General features: G+C 36.0%; 1 protein-coding gene across 2 annotated transcripts in view; it reads right to left on the bottom strand.

Moving 5' to 3' along the window:
* Positions 1-24,798, bottom strand: part of LOC131432280 (phosphatidylinositol transfer protein alpha isoform) — a 96,420-nt gene that overhangs the window by 21,193 nt on the left and 50,429 nt on the right. The window contains exons 3-5 of one of the 2 annotated variants that reach the window (XM_058598465.1): positions 2,890-3,001; positions 2,661-2,812; positions 2,124-2,201 (exon numbers count right to left, since the gene is read on the bottom strand). In XM_058598465.1, coding sequence (XP_058454448.1) covers positions 2,124-2,201; positions 2,661-2,812; positions 2,890-3,001 — 342 coding nt within the window. Of the gene's footprint in view, positions 1-1,608; positions 1,687-2,123; positions 2,202-2,660; positions 2,813-2,889; positions 3,002-24,798 lie in introns of both variants that reach the window. The other variant, XM_058598464.1, reaches the window with a different exon arrangement.

The raw sequence follows: 24,798 nt of genomic DNA, 5'->3' as shown, positions 1-24,798 counted from the left end.
GTCTCTATGGTCTCAAAACGCGTTCCCCGCAATGGCCATTTGAGTCTGGGGAAGAGGAAAAAGTCACACGGGGCCATATCTGGAGAGTACGGTGCTTGGTTGATGATATTGGTTGAGTTTTTGGCCAAAAACTGCGACACAACCAACGCTGTGTGAGCCGGCGCATTATCGTGGTGTAAGCTTTTTTGGCACCAGCCGAGAAGCGACGCGTTTCAAACCCAAAACATCAATTAAAATGTGTTCGGCTGATCCATAAGAGATGCCCAACAACACAGCAATCTCTCTAATCGGTACAGAACGATTTTGCAACACGATTTGCTTCGCCGATTCAATGTTTTCTTCAGTAACAGATGTTGTTGGGCGGCCAGGGATCTCATCATGATCCAAGCTTGTACGACCACCTTTGAAGCGTTTATACCACTCGTATGCCTGTGTTTTTCCTAGACACGATTCACCAAAGGCCTTTTCTAACATTTCTAACGTTTCGGAACACTTAAATCCATTTGCAACACAAAATTTGATGCACGCACGTTGTTCTAAATTTTCATCCATTATAAAAATCGCCACACGAAAATTTTTCAACTTCTTTGTATAGACGCCAAACAAAAACTAATCATACGATATGCGTCAAAATTTGACAGAATGTGTATAAAAGTGTTGCCAACGTTGAGAGAATAAAAGTTTACCGATTGGACAAGCGCGGGAATTTTAAAATGAAAATTCCGGTTCTTTTTTTATCATAAGGTATATCGATTTAGTGGTTTAGCAGTTCAACATGAAGATTCTTGTGCCTATGAGTCCTTCTCGTCATCAGGCCCCGTCTTGTGTGATCAGTGCTCGTCAATGATGCTGTAGTTGAAGAAGCAGAAGTTATATTGCTGATTGACTGCCACACTAAGTATTCACTCCAGTAGATATTTTGCAATGCTACGGTAATCAAAAAGTTTTCGGCCGAATTCTGAGTGATGACAAGAGATTCACAAGTTCGCGTTTCTCACGTTCGATTGTTGTCCCTATAACATCGTTTCGATCATTGACGATTGTTCCGATTTGTATTCACTTGACTTTGCGAAGCAGATTTTATCCGGTTGACTTCAAAGATCTTCTCTAAACTATTGTTTCGCCGGAGGACAACGGTGTCCGTTTTTTTTTGTTCTACACGAACGACGTTTGCAGATAATGGCAATATTTATTACGTTATTGATTACGGTGAAATACGAATTTTCCGTTCTGTTCTTTATTTATATTTAATTTAATGAGTCATTTGTTTATGAGTTAATAATGCACTGCTAGAAAATTAAGATTTCGTTGTTGTTTTTGGTCTTGCATAAATTAAAAGAACTGCGCAAAATTCAAAACGATGCATTGGTTCAAAACGAAGACAACATAACGAACAGAAGCCGTATAAAAAAAACATACAAAACAAGCAAAACTGTGCCAATTCCAATTCCAGACACGAATTCACGTTAGTTACTAATCTAGTTTTTTTTCTCCTTTCCAGATGTATGCAACCGCTCGTTGAGACTACTGAATGTGCAATCGCTTGTTAAGACTACTGAACTATGCGTTTGTGGAAACACTCGAATATGAAGTACATGAGTCACTTACATTGTTCTGATCACCCACATCGGCAACATGGAGTGATTCGATACAAATGATGAAATTGTCCTTCATATAGCCGGGATTCTTGATTGATGGTTAGTACGTTTAGTTTGTTTGTTTTTTTTTATGTTTTGCCAAACACCACCACACGCAGTAGAACAGGGAAATGGCACATGCCGAAATCCATTTGCGTCAAATAGGAGTTTATCAGTGATTGCCGAATAAGAGACCCGGTAGGTCATAGCCCATACACACGCACACAAGCAGGGTGGTGGTTATTGATGATTAATGGATACAGCATTTTCAGAAGGATTTCGTAAGAAAACGGGGCGGGGATCGTTTCCAGTCGCGATTTAGTATAAATAACACCACCACCATCCATCGAAATTCCAAGTTTCAACATGAATTAGTAAGCGCAATAGGTGAATATGTACGCGAATGGTTTCACGCATGTAAGAAGAGTAAGAAGAAGAAAAAAAACGAAGAAAGGATTAGATCTTTCACATCGTTGAACAACTCACGTTTTCCATCTCTCCATCTCCCTCGGCATGCAGTGTCTCCACCATCAGGATCATTTTCTCCTTCATCCATTTGGGATTCTGTTTGTGGTTGAAGATCTTGTTAGGTTGTGGCAGTACATTTTTTTTTCAATCACGTATACAGAGTGCACAGGGGAGACTTTTCCGGAGTTGTGAATGGTTGAATTAAATTTTAATTAAACGATTCCCTTCAGGTCGTAAGTTAAGTATTCTACGTTAATCATTCAATAGCTGGCTTGTGGTATAATTCAACAAGTTTCTGTTACGATGATTAAAACAAACAACAGCTTGTAGAAACGTTGTTACAAAAGTTTTTCAACTGACTAAAAGTTCTGATTTTAGTGCAATTTTCTATTCTCTCACTACTCAAAATCTCCACCGTACACCCTGTAAAGCAGACTAACTGCACCGAGAAGAGATTGCGATAATATATTTTAAATTATGGCAGCCGCACGGAGGAAATCGTGCTCATGGCAACCGACATCGTCCTTTGGGCAAAATTTCAGGAATCATACATACGGTTATTACTGTCCGGCAGTAGGGATACGCATTCCAAGCCTCCTCGTGTACTTCCAGAGATCCTTTGGGTGCCAGCAGCCTGATAAATGCCGGCACTTTTGATGCCAGATGGTAGATTTTGTACGTATACTGTCCGGAGGAATATTTTCCACCTAAAAAAAAACAAAATAAAACAACAACATGAGCACTAAATTATCGTTGCTGGTTCTTTTAATGCTACTGCACTTACCCAAAAGTGGATGGTTGGTGAATGGTTCGTTCTTTAACACCTCTATGCCTTCTCCGCCGCCCGTTTCATTTTTTGACACCTCAGCCACCGAGTACAGCTGTGCTACTTGATACTGCAGAAGAAATGAATAGGAAAGGAAATATTAGATATTTTCGTAAAACGACCAGTAAATTGGGCGAGAGTTGGAGTAACTTCAACGTTTGCTGTGTACACAGCAATGCTCCCTTATAAGTATACCGCCCCCACTCCGAGTGTTCTGTGCGAAACAGATTGAAAAGTGAATTCCTGAAAATTAAACATTGGTCTGTCAGCGAATGTCCTGCGGGGAAAATTTTCCCCAATATTATAGTTAGCGCTTTTAGCAGAAATTTCATTAATTTATTGAAGGGGCTTCACCCTTAAATTATACTGCGTTACTTGCGCTTTACGCATATTTCCATAAATCAAAGTGTAACTAAATCAATGTGCTATAAATCTATATACTGGTTTCTACCTCATTGTATCTAAATAGGTATATCGAAATGCGCAACTTGTAATCTTTTCTTCACTATTTGGAAATTTTAACTCATTTATTGTATTTCGTATTACGGCTTTTACCATTCTACTCAATCCAATTAAATTGGCCTTGTCTGTGTAAGTGTTTCCGAAAGCTAGACATCTCCGTTCAGCTACAGAATTTTTTTCCATTAAGGTAGCGCTTCGCCGTGGTCAGGTCGAAGCAAGACATCTCACTGCTTCCTCTTGCTTTGTCGCCGAAATTTCAAATTTCTAAAATACTAACCCGATTCACGAAAAATCAAAAACATACGATTGTAGGTAAATGATTTTACTATGCATTTGGCGAAAAATATCGCTTTTCTTTCGCGAGATTTCGTGCGAGTTTTGTTAAAATTTGGTTTTCTTTTTTCCTTTTCTCGCTATAAACAACTCGCATATGTAGGGATGTGCTACGTTTTCAACAAAGCGTCAAAGCTAGTAGCGATGAAAATCTTTACTGATTTCTGGTTCTACTGAAACATGAATAGAAATTATTTTACAAAGTAGTAACACTTACTTACATTTTCTACTCATCTATATTCAACGTTTACGCAGAGAGAACGGACAACGAAAACAAAAGAAATGTTGTTAGCGTCTACCGCATGTAGCATTTTGCACACCCCAATGCATGCGTTGACATTGTGTGCGTGCGAAAGAATAAGGAAAAACTCATTTATTTTTATAACTCGCACGAAATCTTTCGATAAAAATGTTTATCAGGCACAATTTATATACGAATCGATAGAAAAATTAATTATCTAGAATCGTATGTTCTTGGAATTTCCGTTTTCTTCCCCGTTTTCTCACAATTTTGGGTAAAGTGCGTGAAACCCCGGGATAGGCAGCGAACTCCCGTGACCACGGCGAAGCGCTACCTTAACCAGAAATTTGACATTGCGTTGTGACGATGGTCTTGGCGGATTGAACACTGATATCATCATGCTGATTGACCATTAAGAAAAATTGCCTAGGAAAGAGTATTGGGAATTGATTCCAACTCAAACTGAACATCTCAACAACCATCGTTCGCTGAAAAGGATAAAGGATCAGGAAGAGAGGAAATGTTGATGCTTCACCTACTCTACAGTAGGACGACGATTCATCCTTCTCTTCCATACCTATGCATAGATGTCGCGGAGCTGGTGATTTAGACGGGTATGAGGCACATTGGCACATGTTCTTTGTGTTACTAATTCATTCTACCATCTTCAGTGCGGACTTCCTTATATTACTAAAACCCGTCTCAAATAACGCACAAAAGTAATCCGAATCTACTAATTCATTCTTCGTTGTGTAGCAATCACGTGGTCGATTATTGTCCGTTACCACCGAAATCGGACCCCAGAGCGTCGCCATGTGGTATCAGCGGCATCATCATTTTCGCCGCTAGCCGAACTCAGCCCCATTTTTTGTTGTTGGTATGCTGTTTTGAGGTCCAACACTACCAGCAGTTACCCTTCTACCCGAGGACCTCACCCGAAGAACCTGCGCTAGGAAGCGCAAATATCGACAGCGACACATCTGCGCTGAATTGTTGCCTATTTAGCTATATCTTCTTCATATGAGTTGAATTTTGAGATTTTTTGAGATCAGCAAATAGACATAGTCACTGGGGGCCAGATCAGGGCAATACAATGTATTGGAAAGGAATTCGTTCAATTTAACCCCTTAACGCTCAATGTAAATATGTTTCCCTTCTATAAAAATCGTTATAGATGCTCCAATTACTATTAAATTGATGTTTTTTATACTGAATGTTAAAGAAAACTTATTTTCAAGGCGACAAATGTGTTTCTGAACGAATAAGTAAAAAGAACTATCAATCTTTGTTACAATAAAAAAGGTTTGTGCAAAATGACGTATAGAAAATAGAGCACATAATAAATGTATTATGTGCAACGTCCACAAGCACATGAAATCGTTTTGTAGAATGGCACAATTAACTATTTATTTTACTATTCTGAGAATTAATGCAATTAAGCAATAAAGTAAATTACGATATAATAAACCCAACTCTTCTTTTGTTTATTTCTAAGAATCATTGGGAAAAATATTTCCCATGAAATTATAAGAAACTTATGCACCCTGCTATGTTTTTCTGGTGATATTCTCTTTATTTACACCCCCAATAGCTAAAATATTGTCTTGTACTGACATATTTCGTCCTGCACATCTTATGGTCGTGAAAGGGTTAACCGACTTGTGGATCGGTGCTTAGTATTGAAGAAACAGTGTTGTTTTCTTTGGCGTATCAGGTCGTTTTTCCTTGATTTTTACTTTTAAACGATTTAATAACGCTATATAGTATTCGTTATAGATTGTTTTCTTCCTCAAGATAGTCAATGAAGTTTATATCATGTGCATACAAAAATACTGGTCATACCCTTCCTAGGTAACTGTTGTATCCTTGAACGCTTCGGACGTAGTTCACCGGCTGCAGTTCACTCAGACGATGATCATTTCGATTCCGGAGTGAAGTGATGGATCTATGTTTCATCCATTGTCATATATCGACGCAAAACAAAATCTTATTTATTACTTCAAAACATGGCCTATTTGGTTCTGAATCAACAACACATTTTTGTTTTCGATCAACTGTGAGTAAACACGGACCCCATTTTGAAAAAAAAGCTTCCTTATGGTCAAATGTTTGTGCACAATTGTAAACACTAGCTATCTCACGCAATTTTTATTTACGATTAGATATAAAATGAAGTCTTTTTTTATGCGGAGAAAACCTACCGCACAAAAAAAACACGCAATCAAAACCACGTAGCTTCGGAAATCCGCATTAAAAAACGCGTAACTTCGGAACTCCACATAAAACCATAGCAAAATTTTGTAGTCGCCAATGTCATAAAAAATTCAGGAAACATCTGGTATTATTTGGCAAAACATCTGATGTTATATCGGCAAAAACTACCTCAATTAGACGACCAGAACGTTCAAAATAATCGGTGTCTGTTGAACCACGTTTAAATAATGGTCCTTTTCGATGCAGCAGAGTCCTTCTAATACTTTTGAAGCCATTTCTGAGCTTGTGTCGTATTTTTGTTCCCATCATGAAGCAATGATAAATTATTAACACATGAAATTGTTTTGAATCGAAATGCCATTAAATTTCACACATGGTCTTTAGAAAGTTGCTACTTCATAAACATCATATGGATTTGACAATGGTAGCGCCATCTGAGTGTCAGTCACACGAATGATGACATTCACGCGTACACGCAGAAAAATGGAGCTTGTTTAAAAGAACAAAACAACTAGTAGATTTTAAAATTTGATTTTTGTTAATTTCTATCTAGAATATGTTTTTTTTTCATAAATACGTTTATTTCATAGACAATATACATAAGTTTTTCTTCGCCGTGGCATCCACAATACATAGTACTTTAAACCTAATACATATCGAATATCATATTAGTATGTTGGTATTCATTAGTTATTCTAAACACTGTATTTATCAAGCGAGTTGCTATCATAAATTACATTAAATGAAATACATTTATTTTGTACATGATCTTATAACTATTTCAGGTTTGTTTGTATCAGTTCATCATTTTTATTTAAGGTCATCAAATGGTGAGATAACTAAGTCCTCACAAGTCCCTATCTCATGCCTCCCCGAGCGTCTATGATGACATTTGGTCAATAGAACGGCGTCGACTGGGTGCTATCGCCTTCTGCGTTAGTAGCAGAATGAGAGGGTGCGAAATGGCTTGTAGGTTGAAGCCCATCCTAAAGTGCAGTGTTTATCATAGTATATTACAACATATAATTGTGTTGTTTATTACATCATGTATTATTATTATTATTATTATTAGAAGAGCGTAACTTACACTGCGATATTACCTGTTATATTGTATCATAGCATATTATTTCATATATTATCGTCTTACACTATTTTATGTTATTATATACTATGTTGTATGGTATTATACTGCATTGCATTATATCATATTATATTGTATTATATTGTATTATATTTTATTATATTATATAATATTATATTATATTGTATTCTATTGTATTGTGTTATATTGTATTGCATTATGTTGTATTATATTATATTATATTATAGGGTTTATTATTAGTAGTACTACGTACCTCTGCGCAAAATATAAATTTGTTTTCCTTATAAGTTATCATTTTTAAAGTAACTTTCAACTAAATGTCAAGGTCGTCACAAGCTGAGCTTCATGCCTACACGTGTGTCTGTGGTGACAAATGGTCGATGGAATGCGTTGATGGCAGAATGAGAGGATGAGAAATGACATATAAATTCAAGTAATATAATATCATAGCATATCGCAACATATCATTTTATTTATTCTATTATTTATTATATAATTCATTGTACTATATTATATTGTTTTTTATTGTTATTTTCATTATTATATTTATTGTTATTATTATTAATTTGTCATCAATAATAATAACATATATTATTTTTATAGATGTGGATATTATTATTATTATTAGAAGAGAAATATTCTACTTCCTGCAGTATTGCCAAGATAAGAGCATAACTTACACTACATTAACTGTTATTTTATATCATTGTATTATATTATATTGAATTAAAATATATTATATTATGTTATGTTATATTATATTATTTTGTAATCTATTATATCATTTTATGTTATATTAATTTCATTACACTATGTTTCATTGTATTTATCAATATAAAACATTTTGCACGGTTGCGTAAAGGGGAGGGAGCATCAGGGCATCGGACGAATTGATGACTGGACGAGGGATTGTGGATAGCCAGCCCAAGTCACTTGAAGGAAACTTGTTTCCTTCTGAAGGTTTGAAATGAGTCTGACGCGCCCTTCTCAAACAAACCATCAGGCGGGTTCAAGCATGTATAGCGATATGCTTCATCCATGCACTGGATATTATGGTTGGAAGAGCAGCTTTTATTCCCGCGGAATACGAGTAAGTGACTCTACTTACGTATCCGCCCAACCCTTTTTGTTCGCTTTTCGGTAACAGCTATAGTAAGAAGGTGAGTGGATGAGTCATATCGGGGCTACTGTAAGTCTACCCGCATCCACTGGCAAGTCCTTGAACTGATGGTGGCTTCACTTCACATCACATCACATCACATCAGTTCATCATTTTTATTTAATATAAGATAGCTGGCTATTGGTTGAACTCATGGAAGAGAAAACAGTCTAACATAAAATAAAATTTAAATTGGAACTCCAATGGACTTAATGATTCGAAGGAGATGTGCATCTAACGTGTAGTGATTGGACATGAGTCTGGACATCACACGAATGAAATCTCTACTCACATCCAGTCCCCTGAACCATGCCTTTGTCGATATTTTAGAAATAATTGAGTGCATCCACCGACCCAGATCATCTTTATCCCAAGAAGCTTGCCAGCTGGCAAGTGTTCTTTGGCGAGACGCGCTATAGAATTCGTTGAAAGTAATCGGTCTCTCATAAATTTCACCCTCAATAGCACCACGTTTGGCTAAAATATCGGCTCTTTCATTGCCTGGAATGGAGCAATGAGCCGGGACCCAAACTATTGTGATTTGATAATTATTATTCAATATGACATTCAGGCACTGTTTTATTTTGCCCCAGAAAAAAGGTTCATTTTTGCCAGCAGCGTTTGAGTGAATGGCTTCAATTGCACTCAGACTATCTGTGAAAAGAAAGTAATGGTTTGGAGATAACGTGACGATTACACTCAAACTATAATAAACTGCTACTAGCTCTGCTATATAAACAGATGCAGGTTCATGAAGCCTAAATGAGACCGAAACATTATTGTTGAATATACCAAACCCAGTAGCCTCTTCAATTCGTGATCCGTCCGTGTAAAATAATTTCTCAGAGTCAATATGCCTGAGCTTACTTGTAAATATTTTTGGGATTTCCATTGAGCGTAGGTGTTCCGGGATTCCACGCACTTCGCGCTGCATGGATGTGTCGAAAAAAAAGTTGAGTCAGGGACATTTAGGAGGCAGACACGGATAGGAATATATCTTGAAGGGTTGATTTCCTGTGACATATGGTTAAAATATACTGTCATGAATCTTGTTTGAGATTGAAGCTCAACTAGCCTTTCGAAGTTATTAATAACCAGGGGATTCAGTACCTCACATCTTATTAGCAGTCGCGATGAAAGCTCCCAAAAACGATCTTTCAATGGAAGAACTCCCGCCAGAACTTCAAGACTCATTGTATGTGTCGAATGCATGCAGCCTGAAGCAATTCGCAAACAACGATATTGAATTCGCTCTAATTTGATAATATGAGAGTTTGTAGCGGAACGAAAGCAAACGCATCCATATCCCATCACTGAAAGTATCGTTGTTTGATACAATTTTATTAGATCTTCCGGATGAGCACCCCACCAAGATCCTGTTATTGTTCGAAGAAAATTTACTCTTTGTTGGCATTTTGTTATCAGAAACCTAATGTGTGCATTTGGAATCAAACCACACCCCGAGGTATTTGAAAGTCAAAACCTGTTGGATCATTCTTCCCATAATATGAAGCAGCTGTGCGGGATCATGCTTTCTTGAAAAGACGACCAGCGCTGTTTTCTCCGCAGAGAATTCGATACCCAGATGAACAGCCCAAAAGGGGAAGTTATCTAAGGTATCTTACAATGGTTTTTGCAGATCAATAGCTTTGGGTCCAGTAACTGAAACTACGCCATCATCTGCCAATTGTCTTAGTGTACATGGGGTTACTAGACAACTGTCAATGTCATTCACGTAGAATATGGTTGTTTCAAACCAATTTCCTCCTTCAACACCAACAATGCAATGGTCTCTGTTTGATGTGAATTAACATTTTTGTCTACCCCAACGAAAAAAATTGCTGTTGTAGCTGATTTTATTGTTGAAATAAACTACAATTTTTTGCTTATCAACAAAAGTTGAGTTGATTTAATTGGCAAAATCTTTGTTGATTCAATTCTAATTTATCTTTATGTTAATAAAAATTTTTATTCCTTTCATCTATGATCTAATTTGTAGAATGATACAATACAGTTTATTGTTGAAATGAACCGTGTCAGTTATATTTCTTATAAACCAGAGAAACTTTTTCAACTGTGAATAAACAAAATAGTTCGTACGTGTTTCAAAAAGTGAAATTTCATCTGCTCATTACTTTTTCGTGGAGTATTTCAACAATCCAAACGTTGTTACAGGATATCTCTATTTTAACTAATCTGGAAGGGCATCGCGCAATAATTGTGGTTTGGAAACAATTGTAATTTCATTTATGTAAGTAATTAGAAAATGTTTAAATAAAATAAATTGACAAAAAATGTATCATAAATAACCCTCCAAATTATTTTGAAAGAAATCATTTTACACTTAACAAAAAAAAAGAATTTTAAGAAACAAAAAACGTCAGTAAAAATAATAATAATTTTAGATTTATATATTATCATTTATTTCAACTGCCAAGTTTATAAATTCAAAGCACTATAAAGATTACCTTCATTTAAAGTTAGTTCATTGTAAACTGATTTTGCAAGTTAAATTTACTATGGAGTTGTTTGTTAAGAAACTGACAGAAATGCACAGGTCAAATATTTGTTGTTTTTAACCAAATATTTATTGAAATAAACTAATTCACTGAGACAAATCAAACATCTAGTTTTGTAGTTTCAAGCAACAATATTTGCTATATGAAACCAATTTTTTTTGTCACTATTTCAATAAAATAAATCGTTGCGAGAAACCAAAATTTAGTTACTTTCACAATATTTTTCTCTGCGTGTAGCATAAAACACCAAAAATATTTCATTGTAATCCAGTAAACAGGAGAGCGAGCGAAATGATTTCCAGTTAACTGTTTACTGAAAAGATGCTGAATGAAATTCTCAAGGAGGTAGGTTGTTAACTGAACACAGTTAACTGCAAGTCACTATGAAGCCATGAAGTTAACGTCCACGGTCTGTGCGTACACAAAAAAGTTATTTAATCGGTACAAGCGAAGATTGCTCGCAACTCGGTGCATTCCATCAGGAAACTTACTAAAGTTTCCAAAATTCCTGCAACTTATTTTCGGAAAATCATCAAAGCTGACTTACATGCAACTTTTAGAGTCGGAGTGAGAGAGAGCAAAACATGATGATTACTGAACTGGTCTAGCAGTTAAGAGTGCCTGGTTCGTTCGTTGCAGAAAAATAAAGAAAACGTTAATTTTGTTCACAGACGCTAAACTTTTCAGCACTGATCCTGGGCCCAACAATCTCACAGTTCACCACAAATTGTTAGAAATATTCCGCTGAAAAACTAAACTCAGACTACTTGCGAGGATTTCATTTACCTTCGTGAAGTCTAATGATTTACAAGAGATTTAAAAAATGTGTGTTTGGATGCTAATGTAAAGATCATACAGAAGTGTCTTTCTCAAAACGTTATTTCAATAAATAGAATGGACATACCACACTTCGAGATGGATTGAATGTTAATTGATGGCAAACATATAACTATGTGTGGAATTTTGGTAGTCACCTACCAACTGGTAGCTTAGCTCATTGAATCATTCTGAGAATGTTTACTTCGTGCACAAGCAATTCCACCGCAAATGACAGATTTTTTTTTTGAAATTTTATTCTCATATATTTTGGCTTGGTTCAAATTTAGCATATGCGTTATTTATGATCAAACGAAACAATTTGTATCATCAGTTTGCCATTTAAACTCTAGCCTTACTTTTGAGAAGGGACTAAGAAAAAATCCCTTGAAAATTTTCAATAATAATAATTTTCTATAATAATAATTTTCAATATATTCCAGAAACGACGAGGCCCGGAGCAACGTTGCCAGGTATACAGATTTCTCGGTATTTATACAGATTTTTGACTTCTATACCGCAATACAGATATGTACTCAGAAAATACCGATAATTCACGAATCATACAAATAAATACCGATTTAGGTTTTTAGCTTGGAAAAACATGAGACAAGATTGTCGTGGGACCTTTTTTTTTTGATCACCTAAATGAGTCTTGGTGACATTTTCCTGGTACTTATGTAGAAGAGATGTTGATACCGATATGGTACAGATAGATTTTTGCACCGAATACAGATTTTTGGAAATATGACCTGGCAACGCTGGCCCAGAGGGCCGAATGTCATATACCATTCGACTCAGCTCGACGAACTGAGCAAATGTCTGTGCCGGTCCGTCCGTGTGTGTATGTGTGTTTGTATATTTTTCTAAGATTCAAATAATAGGTGTTATGGTCCCATAGCCTACTATTGAATTTCCTTTGGTTCTAACTTCCGGTTCCGGAGTTACATGCTAATATGTGAAAATTAGAGAAAAAGTGTGCACTCAATTTTCTTTGAAACGGCTCAACCGACTTTCACAAACTAAGATTTAATTGAAAGGTCCTCAAGTTTCCCAAAAAATTGTAAAACGATTTATCTGGATCCGACTTCCGGTTCCGGAATTAAAACATGATAAGTGGAAAATTACAAATTTCATTAGTATTTTTTCACGAACGATGGTCAAAAACAGGTACAAATCCCATAAAATTGTCTGATAAATTCTTCTAGTTTGCAGAGCTCGTTAGTTTGTGAGCATAAAAACTTAATTAAGCACTACTTTCCTGTTCCAGAAGCACCGAAAGTGGTAAAGAAAAACTCCACAAATAGAATTCACTTCGATTACTCTGCGATGCTTGAACCAATTTTCACAAATCTTAATTTGAATTAAAGCTTATATTATCTTTAAAGCTATTGTAAAATTTCATCCGGATCTGTCCTCCGGTTCCGCATACTTTTATTACTTTATACTTTTATTAAATAATTTCGGATACTAATTTGGACACCAATTGATTCAGATTGATTCGAGTAGATCACAAAAACATGCTTCAGTGTTTATGTCACACAGTCGTCATAATTTTTCCCAACCTAGTGCTTGATATTTGCGTTGCCAATTTGTATGAGAACAGTAATGCTAATCTGAAAAACCCCTTCTCAGACCACTAAGTGGAATTTTCATATATCTTGAAAAATCACCATAGGGGGGAGTACATGAAATTTTCGAAATCGAAAAAAAATTTTTGATGCCAAAAGGCTTAGAATTGCATGAAACGTCGAGATTTAGTGTCATCTCGAAAAAAAATTTTTTTGAAAAAATCGACTTTTTGGGACTTTTTTTAAGTCCCAGAAAGTTGATTTTTTCAAAAAAAAATTTTTTTTGAGATGACACTAAATTTCGATGTTTCATGCAGTTTTAAGAGTTCCACGTCCGATTTAGCTTAAATTTTGCATGAGGACTTTTTTCGAAGTGCTTAAACTTTTGAACAATAGCGCTTTACGAAATTAGAGGTGATCCCAAAATATTGGCACCCTTTTATACATTAGAGCTGTAAAAAACAACGTTTTTTGTCGGTTACGTCGTTTATACAATCATATCTCCGGAACCAGAAGTCACAGCCATTTGATCTTTGAACTTGATCAAATGATCAATAGTAGCTTTCAAACGAGCTTAAGTTTGTTGAAATCGGTCTAGCCATCTCTGAGAAAATTAAGCGCTTAAAAATGCAAGCGTTTTTCGTTCGTAAGTCGATTCATGATTAAATAATAGACCAAACTGAACAAGTTTGACAATGACATAAGACACGATTCACTCACGATCCGTCAGAAATAGATAACAGCAAAAAATCAGCCATTCCAAAAACATATAACATCCGTCTTCAAATATGACAAACCATTTATTTTACTCGAAAGAACAATTCAACCAGACTCAAGAGTGATTTTAAAAGAGGGCGAATGATTTGTTGTATGTACTTTTTTTCATATCACTTTGTCGCTCGGTAACTGCTAATCGTCGAGAAAGAACTTATAGAAAATTGATTGAGCACTTTAAAAACTATAAGAGCAAGCCCACGAGTCGAACGCTTTCTTCAAGAATTGAAAAACAACTGAAAAAAATCAAATGAATAAAACATCTGCAAAATTTTCATTTTAAATACTCCTATTTTGAGCTTAAACTTAAACTCAACATTCGTTGTTAATTTGATTGGTGTGAATTGAAGGATAAAAACCTATTCTTAATCCACCTTGTGGTGCGATAATGCATTACTCTGGTCATAAAATAGTCCCATATGAACATTTGTAAGATTCTATCATCGGCTATTAGTATTGTGAGCTTATAAAAAAAACTTATAACACATGGACCAATAAGTCCCGAGACTAAAGCAGAGATGGCGCTCGTAGTAAACCAGTAACCACGTCTTTCTAGAGTACTAACCTTTGCTTGAAACGGGTCAAAATTTTAAGTCGATCCGACCAGAAACAGCTGAGTTATCGAGGTTGGAGTAAAGTCGTTTTGTAGTTTGTTTAAAAAAATGGAAAAAACCGAGTTTCGTGTTTTGATAAAACATTGTTTTTTTAATGGGTAAAAACACCGTGCAAGCGAAAAAATGGATTGAAAAATGTTATCCGGACTCTTGTCCATCAAAAGCAACGATTTGTCGGTGGTTCGCCGAGTTTAAACGTGGTCGTACCGACACAAATGACGCGGAACGCTCGGATAGACCTGTGGAAGCCGTTACACCGGAAAATGTGAGTGAAGTGACGAAAATTATAATGAAAGATCGTAAAGTGAAGCGTAAAGTGCTGAGATGACACAGATATCATATGGAAGTGTATTTACTATCCTTCATGAAAAATTGAGCATGAAAAAGGTTTTTTCCAAGTGGGTGCCGCGATTGCTTTCGATGGAACAAAAACAGCAACGAGTCGATGATTCAGAAAGCAGTTTATCGCTATTTACTCGCAACAAAAAATATTTCTTGCGTTGTTACGTGACCATGGACGAAACATGGATACATCACTACACTCCAGAGTCGAAGCGGCAGTCATCTGAGTGGCGCACAGCTGGCGAAAGCCGTCCGAAGCGTCCGAAACGGCAGCAGTCAGCTGGTAAAGTCATGGCGTCAGTTTTTTGGGATACGCATGGCGTGATTTTCATTGACTACCCCGAAAAAGGTAAATCGATCAACAGTGATTATAATATTGACTTACTGGTGCGTTTGAAGGAGGAAATCGCAAAAAACGACCGCACATGCAGAGAAAAAAAAATCCTTTTTCATCAAGGCAATGCACCCTGCCACAAGTCGATGAAAACAATGGGTCGATGAACAAATTGGGCTTTGATCTGCTTCCCCACCCCCCATACTCGCCAGATTTAGCCCCCAGTGACTACTGGCTCTTTGCTGATCTTAACAAAATGCTCCAGGGAAAAAGATTTGGCTCAAATGAGGAGGTCATCACTGAAACTGAAGCCTATTTTGAAGCAAAAGATAAATTTTTTTATAAACATGGTATTGAAGAATTGGAAAAACGTTGGAACCATTGTATCACCCTAAAAGGTGATTATGTTGATGAATAAAAAAAAATTTTGCAAAAAAAATGTTGTTTCTATTGTTAGTCTAGGGACTTATTGATCCATGGGTTAGTAGCTTTCAAACGAGCTTTCAAAGTCTTTCGAAATCGATTCTTTCATCTCCGAGAAATTTTAGTGCACTTAAAAACACTGAGATTTGTCGGTTACGTTACATATAAGATTACAACAACATTGTTAGCTTTTAAATAAGCTTATAAGTTTATCGAAACTTGGTTTTTCGATCAAATTCAATCGATGGAAAATGTGCGGCTATTCGTTTACGTTACTTCTATCATTATAAAGACTGTCCCAGAAAGTATGGACGCACTTTGATTTCGCTGTAAATAATTCACAAGTGTAAGATATTAAAATTTTATTCGATATACTGATAATATTAAACTACAACAACAGAATATTATTCTCAACATTTGCTACTTAGCCATTGTAGACTAGCTGGCGCACCTTCTTGCGAACGTTCCTCATTAAATTCCGTACAGACTTCTTGGCGACAAGTTTTGACACTTTTTCCAATCTTTTTCGAACTAGTGAATGGTTCCGGCTGCCGAGACACGTTTCCTAAGATGTGCCTTCGTTAATGCCCAAAATTCCTCAATTGGTCGAAGTTGTGGGCAATTTGGTGGATTCATGTCTTTTGGAACGAAAGTGACATTTTTGGTAGTATACCATTCTACCGTTGATTTCGAGTAGTAGCAAGAAGCAAGATCTGGCCAACAGGATCCTTGTGGCTTCGAATCATTGGTAGAAGTCGTTTTTGTAAACATTCCTTGATGTATATTTCGGTGTTCATTGAAGAAGTGGTGATGAAGGGTTTCGTAATCTTACCGAAGCTACAAATTGCTTGCCAGACCATAGCTTTCTTACCAAATTTTTCGACTTCTATTGATGTCTCGGACTGGTTTAACACTTCCCCTTCTCGCACCGTATAATATTGTGGTCCCGGCAAGGGTTTGTAATCGAGTTTCACGTAGGTTTCGTCGTCCATGATTATGCAGTTCAAATTTCCATCAAGAATCGTATTGTACAGCTTTCGAACCCTCGGCCTGATCGATGCTTTCTGTTTCGGACTACGTTTTGGTTTTTTCTACTTCTTATAGGTTCGAAGATTCAAACGTTCTTTAGCACGAAGAACATATGACTTCGAAGTGCCCACTTTTTTGGCCACATCCCGAACTGAAACCTCCTTCTTTTGCTCGAACGCCTTCAGTATACGTTTATCCAACTGAGGGTTAGCAGGCCCATTTTTCGACCCGTTTTCGGTGTATCCTTAAAGGTGTTATCCTCGCCGAACTTCCTGATTGCATTTCGCACGGGTTTTTCACTTACTTCTTCCATTTTTGCAATCTTTCTCAGTGACAGTCCGCGTTCTGTGCACCATTTGTACACAATTTTCGACGTTGTTCTGCTGAAAGTCCACGCACTTCGAAACAAACTAATGAAAACGAATAAACAACTGCACAAGTGGTTAGAAAAGAGTGTAAACAACAGGACGCAGCCATAAAAATTGACAGATTCTGAACCATTGCGAAATGGCAGCGGTTTTTGGTTGCGTCCATACTTTCTGGGACAGTCTTTATTTCCGGAACCAGAAATCACAGTCATTATATCTCCGGAAACGGAAGTGACAGCCATTTGATCTTTTTGCGCAATTTAATAGTAGCTTTCGAACGAGTCTAGGATTGTTGAAATCGGTTCACATACATACACGCAGACATTTTCCGATCTCGTCGAGCTGAGTCGAATAGCATATAATACTATGGATCTCCGAGGCTCCGTTCGAAAGTCTTTGGTATTCCCTTGTAGACTTTGACCTTCTGTTTCAACAGACTTCGCAGTCGATTCGTAAGCGTAAAGAATCATTGCATGACTGGTGCTACGATCCTACTGACACTACGAATCATTCCAGACCGGGGTTCGAACATACGACAACTGGCTTGTAATATCAGTGCCCTATGCATTGAACCACCAACCCGGGTAGTATTTTTTAGAATGCTCAATCTGTTTCTTCTTCGACACATTTTTTTCTACAAAGAACAATTTCCGAGCTACAACTATTTCAAAAAAATACACACCTCTTTAACAAACATTAGTTTGTCATACTAAAGATGTGTGCAAAGTTTCATCCAAACGGGAACAAGTCGAACATGATTCTGTCACCTTTTCTGCTCTTTTTTCGGAAATTGCTAACATCCTTTTCATGGAGAAAGGCAAAATCTAAATTGAGTTTTACACTAGAAAAATCGGTATTTGAAATTTAAAGTCGACTTACCAAAAAACAATGTTTTTATTGTGATGAAATCTAGACAAATACAATGCGAGAAAAAATAAATTTTTCTAACAATTTTCTCTTCCCAAATTAATTTTCTCTTCGTGTCGAAAACTAAACCGATGAAGGTCATAATCATCTTAGAATCCAACAGAATTGAAACATCTTTTCTAAATTCAAAAATTAGAAATTTGAAATTTGACATTGCGTTGTGACGATGGTCTTGGCGGATTGAACACTGATATCATCATGCTGATTGACCATTAAGAAGAATTGCCTAGGAAAGAGTATTGGGAATTGATTCCAACTCAAACTGAACATCTCAACAACCATCGTTCGCTGAAAAGGATAAAGGATCAGGAAGAGAGGAAATGTTGATGCTTCACCTACTCTACAGTAGGACGACGATTCATCCTTCTCTTCCATACCTATGCATAGATGTCGCGGAGCTGGTGATTTAGACGGGTATGAGGCACATTGGCACATGTTCTTTGTGTTACTAATTCATTCTACCATCTTCAGTGCGGACTTCCTTATATTACTAAAACCCGTCTCAAATAACGCACAAAAGTAATCCGAATCTACTAATTCATTCTTCGTTGTGTAGCAATCACGTGGTCGATTATTGTCCGTTACCACCGAAATCGGACCCCAGAGCGTCGCCATGTGGTATCAGCGGCATCATCATTTTCGCCGCTAGCCGAACTCAGCCCCATTTTTTGTTGTTGGTATGCTGTTTTGAGGTCCAACACTACCAGCAGTTACCCTTCTACCCGAGGACCTCACCCGAAGAACCTGCGCTAGGAAGCGCAAATATCGACAGCGACACATCTGCGCTGAATTGTTGCCTATTTAGCTATATCTTCTTCATATGAGTTGAATTTTGAGATTTTTTGAGATCAGCAAATAGACATAGTCACTGGGGGCCAGATCAGGGCAATACTATGTATTGGAAAGGAATTCGTTCAATTTAACCCCTTAACGCTCAATGTAAATATGTTTCCCTTCTATAAAAATCGTTATAGATGCTCCAATTACTATTAAATTGATGTTTTTTATACTGAATGTTAAAGAAAACTTATTTTCAAGGCGACAAATGTGTTTCTGAACGAATAAGTAAAAAGAACTATCAATCTTTGTTACAATAAAAAAGGTTTGTGCAAAATGACGTATAGAAAATAGAGCACATAATAAATGTATTATGTGCAACGTCCACAAGCACATGAAATCGTTTTGTAGAATGGCACAATTAACTATTTATTTTACTATTCTGAGAATTAATGCAATTAAGCAATAAAGTAAATTACGATATAATAAACCCAACTCTTCTTTTGTTTATTTCTAAGAATCATTGGGAAAAATATTTCCCATGAAATTATAAGAAACTTATGCACCCTGCTATGTTTTTCTGGTGATATTCTCTTTATTTACACCCCCAATAGCTAAAATATTGTCTTGTACTGACATATTTCGTCCTGCACATCTTATGGTCGTGAAAGGGTTAACCGACTTGTGGATCGGTGCTTAGTATTGAAGAAACAGTGTTGTTTTCTTTGGCGTATCAGGTCGTTTTTCCTTGATTTTTACTTTTAAACGATTTAATAACGCTATATAGTATTCGTTATAGATTGTTTTCTTCCTCAAGATAGTCAATGAAGTTTATATCATGTGCATACAAAAATACTGGTCATACCCTTCCTAGGTAACTGTTGTATCCTTGAACGCTTCGGACGTAGTTCACCGGCTGCAGTTCACTCAGACGATGATCATTTCGATTCCGGAGTGAAGTGATGGATCTATGTTTCATCCATTGTCATATATCGACGCAAAACAAAATCTTATTTATTACTTCAAAACATGGCCTATTTGGTTCTGAATCAACAACACATTTTTGTTTTCGATCAACTGTGAGTAAACACGGACCCCATTTTGAAAAAAAAGCTTCCTTATGGTCAAATGTTTGTGCACAATTGTAAACACTAGCTATCTCACGCAATTTTTATTTACGATTAGATATAAAATGAAGTCTTTTTTTATGCGGAGAAAACCTACCGCACAAAAAAAACACGCAATCAAAACCACGTAGCTTCGGAAATCCGCATTAAAAAACGCGTAACTTCGGAACTCCACATAAAACCATAGCAAAATTTTGTAGTCGCCAATGTCATAAAAAATTCAGGAAACATCTGGTATTATTTGGCAAAACATCTGATGTTATATCGGCAAAAACTACCTCAATTAGACGACCAGAACGTTCAAAATAATCGGTGTCTGTTGAACCACGTTTAAATAATGGTCCTTTTCGATGCAGCAGAGTCCTTCTAATACTTTTGAAGCCATTTCTGAGCTTGTGCCGTATTTTTGTTCCCATCATGAAGCAATGATAAATTATTAACACATGAAATTGTTTTGAATCGAAATGCCATTAAATTTCACACATGGTCTTTAGAAAGTTGCTACTTCATAAACATCATATGGATTTGACAATGGTAGCGCCATCTGAGTGTCAGTCACACGAATGATGACATTCACGCGTACACGCAGAAAAATGGAGCTTGTTTAAAAGAACAAAACAACTAGTAGATTTTAAAATTTGATTTTTGTTAATTTCTATCTAGAATATGTTTTTTTTTCATAAATACGTTTATTTCATAGACAATATACATAAGTTTTTCTTCGCCGTGGCATCCACAATACATAGTACTTTAAACCTAATACATATCGAATATCATATTAGTATGTTGGTATTCATTAGTTATTCTAAACACTGTATTTATCAAGCGAGTTGCTATCATAAATTACATTAAATGAAATACATTTATTTTGTACATGATCTTATAACTATTTCAGGTTTGTTTGTATCAGTTCATCATTTTTATTTAAGGTCATCAAATGGTGAGATAACTAAGTCCTCACAAGTCCCTATCTCATGCCTCCCCGAGCGTCTATGATGACATTTGGTCAATAGAACGGCGTCGACTGGGTGCTATCGCCTTCTGCGTTAGTAGCAGAATGAGAGGGTGCGAAATGGCTTGTAGGTTGAAGCCCATCCTAAAGTGCAGTGTTTATCATAGTATATTACAACATATAATTGTGTTGTTTATTACATCATGTATTATTATTATTATTATTATTAGAAGAGCGTAACTTACACTGCGATATTACCTGTTATATTGTATCATAGCATATTATTTCATATATTATCGTCTTACACTATTTTATGTTATTATATACTATGTTGTATGGTATTATACTGCATTGCATTATATCATATTATATTGTATTATATTGTATTATATTTTATTATATTATATAATATTATATTATATTGTATTCTATTGTATTGTGTTATATTGTATTGCATTATGTTGTATTATATTATATTATATTATAGGGTTTATTATTAGTAGTACTACGTACCTCTGCGCAAAATATAAATTTGTTTTCCTTATAAGTTATCATTTTTAAAGTAACTTTCAACTAAATGTCAAGGTCGTCACAAGCTGAGCTTCATGCCTACACGTGTGTCTGTGGTGACAAATGGTCGATGGAATGCGTTGATGGCAGAATGAGAGGATGAGAAATGACATATAAATTCAAGTAATATAATATCATAGCATATCGCAACATATCATTTTATTTATTCTATTATTTATTATATAATTCATTGTACTATATTATATTGTTTTTTATTGTTATTTTCATTATTATATTTATTGTTATTATTATTAATTTGTCATCAATAATAATAACATATATTATTTTTATAGATGTGGATATTATTATTATTATTAGAAGAGAAATATTCTACTTCCTGCAGTATTGCCAAGATAAGAGCATAACTTACACTACATTAACTGTTATTTTATATCATTGTATTATATTATATTAAATTAAAATATATTATATTATGTTATGTTATATTATATTATTTTGTAATCTATTATATCATTTTATGTTATATTAATTTCATTACACTATGTTTCATTGTATTTATCAATATAAAACATTTTGCACGGAGGCGTAAAGGGGAGGGAGCATCAGGGCATCGGACGAATTGATGACTGGACAAGGGATTGTGGATAGCCAGCCCAAGTCACTTGAAGGAAACTTGTTTCCTTCTGAAGGTTTGAAATGAGTCTGACGCGCCCTTCTCAAACAAACCATCAGGCGGGTTCAAGCATGTATAGCGATATGCTTCATCCATGCACTGGATATTATGGTTGGAAGAGCAGCTTTTATTCCCGCGGAATACGAGTAAGTGACTCTACTTACGTATCCGCCCAACCCTTTTTGTTCGCTTTTCGGTAACAGCTATAGTAAGAAGGTGAGTGGATGAGTCATATCGGGGCTACTGTAAGTCTACCCGCATCCACTGGCAAGTCCTTGAACTGATGGTGGCTTCACTTCACATCACATCACATCACATCAGTTCATCATTTTTATTTAATATAAGATAGCTGGCTATTGGTTGAACTCATGGAAGAGAAAACAGTCTAACATAAAATAAAATTTAAATTGGAACTCCAATGGACTTAATGATTCGAAGGAGATGTGCATCTAACGTGTAGTGATTGGACATGAGTCTGGACATCACACGAATGAAATCTCTACTCACATCCAGTCCCCTGAACCATGCCTTTGTCGATATTTTAGAAATAATTGAGTGCATCCACCGACCCAGATCATCTTTATCCCAAGAAGCTTGCCAGCTGGCAAGTGTTCTTTGGCGAGACGCGCTATAGAATTCGTTGAAAGTAATCGGTCTCTCATAAATTTCACCCTCAATAGCACCACGTTTGGCTAAAATATCGGCTCTTTCATTGCCTGGAATGGAGCAATGAGCCGGGACCCAAACTATTGTGATTTGATAATTATTATTCAATATGACATTCAGGCACTGTTTTATTTTGCCCCAGAAAAAAGGTTCATTTTTGCCAGCAGCGTTTGAGTGAATGGCTTCAATTGCACTCAGACTATCTGTGAAAAGAAAGTAATGGTTTGGAGATAACGTGACGATTACACTCAAACTATAATAAACTGCTACTAGCTCTGCTATATAAACAGATGCAGGTTCATGAAGCCTAAATGAGACCGAAACATTATTGTTGAATATACCAAACCCAGTAGCCTCTTCAATTCGTGATCCGTCCGTGTAAAATAATTTCTCAGAGTCAATATGCCTGAGCTTACTTGTAAATATTTTTGGGATTTCCATTGAGCGTAGGTGTTCCGGGATTCCACGCACTTCGCGCTGCATGGATGTGTCGAAAAAAAAGTTGAGTCAGGGACATTTAGGAGGCAGACACGGATAGGAATATATCTTGAAGGGTTGATTTCCTGTGACATATGGTTAAAATATACTGTCATGAATCTTGTTTGAGATTGAAGCTCAACTAGCCTTTCGAAGTTATTAATAACCAGGGGATTCAGTACCTCACATCTTATTAGCAGTCGCGATGAAAGCTCCCAAAAACGATCTTTCAATGGAAGAACTCCCGCCAGAACTTCAAGACTCATTGTATGTGTCGAATGCATGCAGCCTGAAGCAATTCGCAAACAACGATATTGAATTCGCTCTAATTTGATAATATGAGAGTTTGTAGCGGAACGAAAGCAAACGCATCCATATCCCATCACTGAAAGTATCGTTGTTTGATACAATTTTATTAGATCTTCCGGATGAGCACCCCACCAAGATCCTGTTATTGTTCGAAGAAAATTTACTCTTTGTTGGCATTTTGTTATCAGAAACCTAATGTGTGCATTTGGAATCAAACCACACCCCGAGGTATTTGAAAGTCAAAACCTGTTGGATCATTCTTCCCATAATATGAAGCAGCTGTGCGGGATCATGCTTTCTTGAAAAGACGACCAGCGCTGTTTTCTCCGCAGAGAATTCGATACCCAGATGAACAGCCCAAAAGGGGAAGTTATCTAAGGTATCTTACAATGGTTTTTGCAGATCAATAGCTTTGGGTCCAGTAACTGAAACTACGCCATCATCTGCCAATTGTCTTAGTGTACATGGGGTTACTAGACAACTGTCAATGTCATTCACGTAGAATATGGTTGTTTCAAACCAATTTCCTCCTTCAACACCAACAATGCAATGGTCTCTGTTTGATGTGAATTAACATTTTTGTCTACCCCAACGAAAAAAATTGCTGTTGTAGCTGATTTTATTGTTGAAATAAACTACAATTTTTTGCTTATCAACAAAAGTTGAGTTGATTTAATTGGCAAAATCTTTGTTGATTCAATTCTAATTTATCTTTATGTTAATAAAAATTTTTATTCCTTTCATCTATGATCTAATTTGTAGAATGATACAATACAGTTTATTGTTGAAATGAACCGTGTCAGTTATATTTCTTATAAACCAGAGAAACTTTTTCAACTGTGAATAAACAAAATAGTTCGTACGTGTTTCAAAAAGTGAAATTTCATCTGCTCATTACTTTTTCGTGGAGTATTTCAACAATCCAAACGTTGTTACAGGATATCTCTATTTTAACTAATCTGGAAGGGCATCGCGCAATAATTGTGGTTTGGAAACAATTGTAATTTCATTTATGTAAGTAATTAGAAAATGTTTAAATAAAATAAATTGACAAAAAATGTATCATAAATAACCCTCCAAATTATTTTGAAAGAAATCATTTTACACTTAACAAAAAAAAAGAATTT

This window comes from Malaya genurostris, chromosome 2 (genome assembly GCF_030247185.1).
Source record: "Malaya genurostris strain Urasoe2022 chromosome 2, Malgen_1.1, whole genome shotgun sequence".
NCBI lineage: Eukaryota > Metazoa > Arthropoda > Insecta > Diptera > Culicidae > Malaya > Malaya genurostris.
This window is presented reverse-complemented; position numbering and strand designations above follow the sequence as displayed.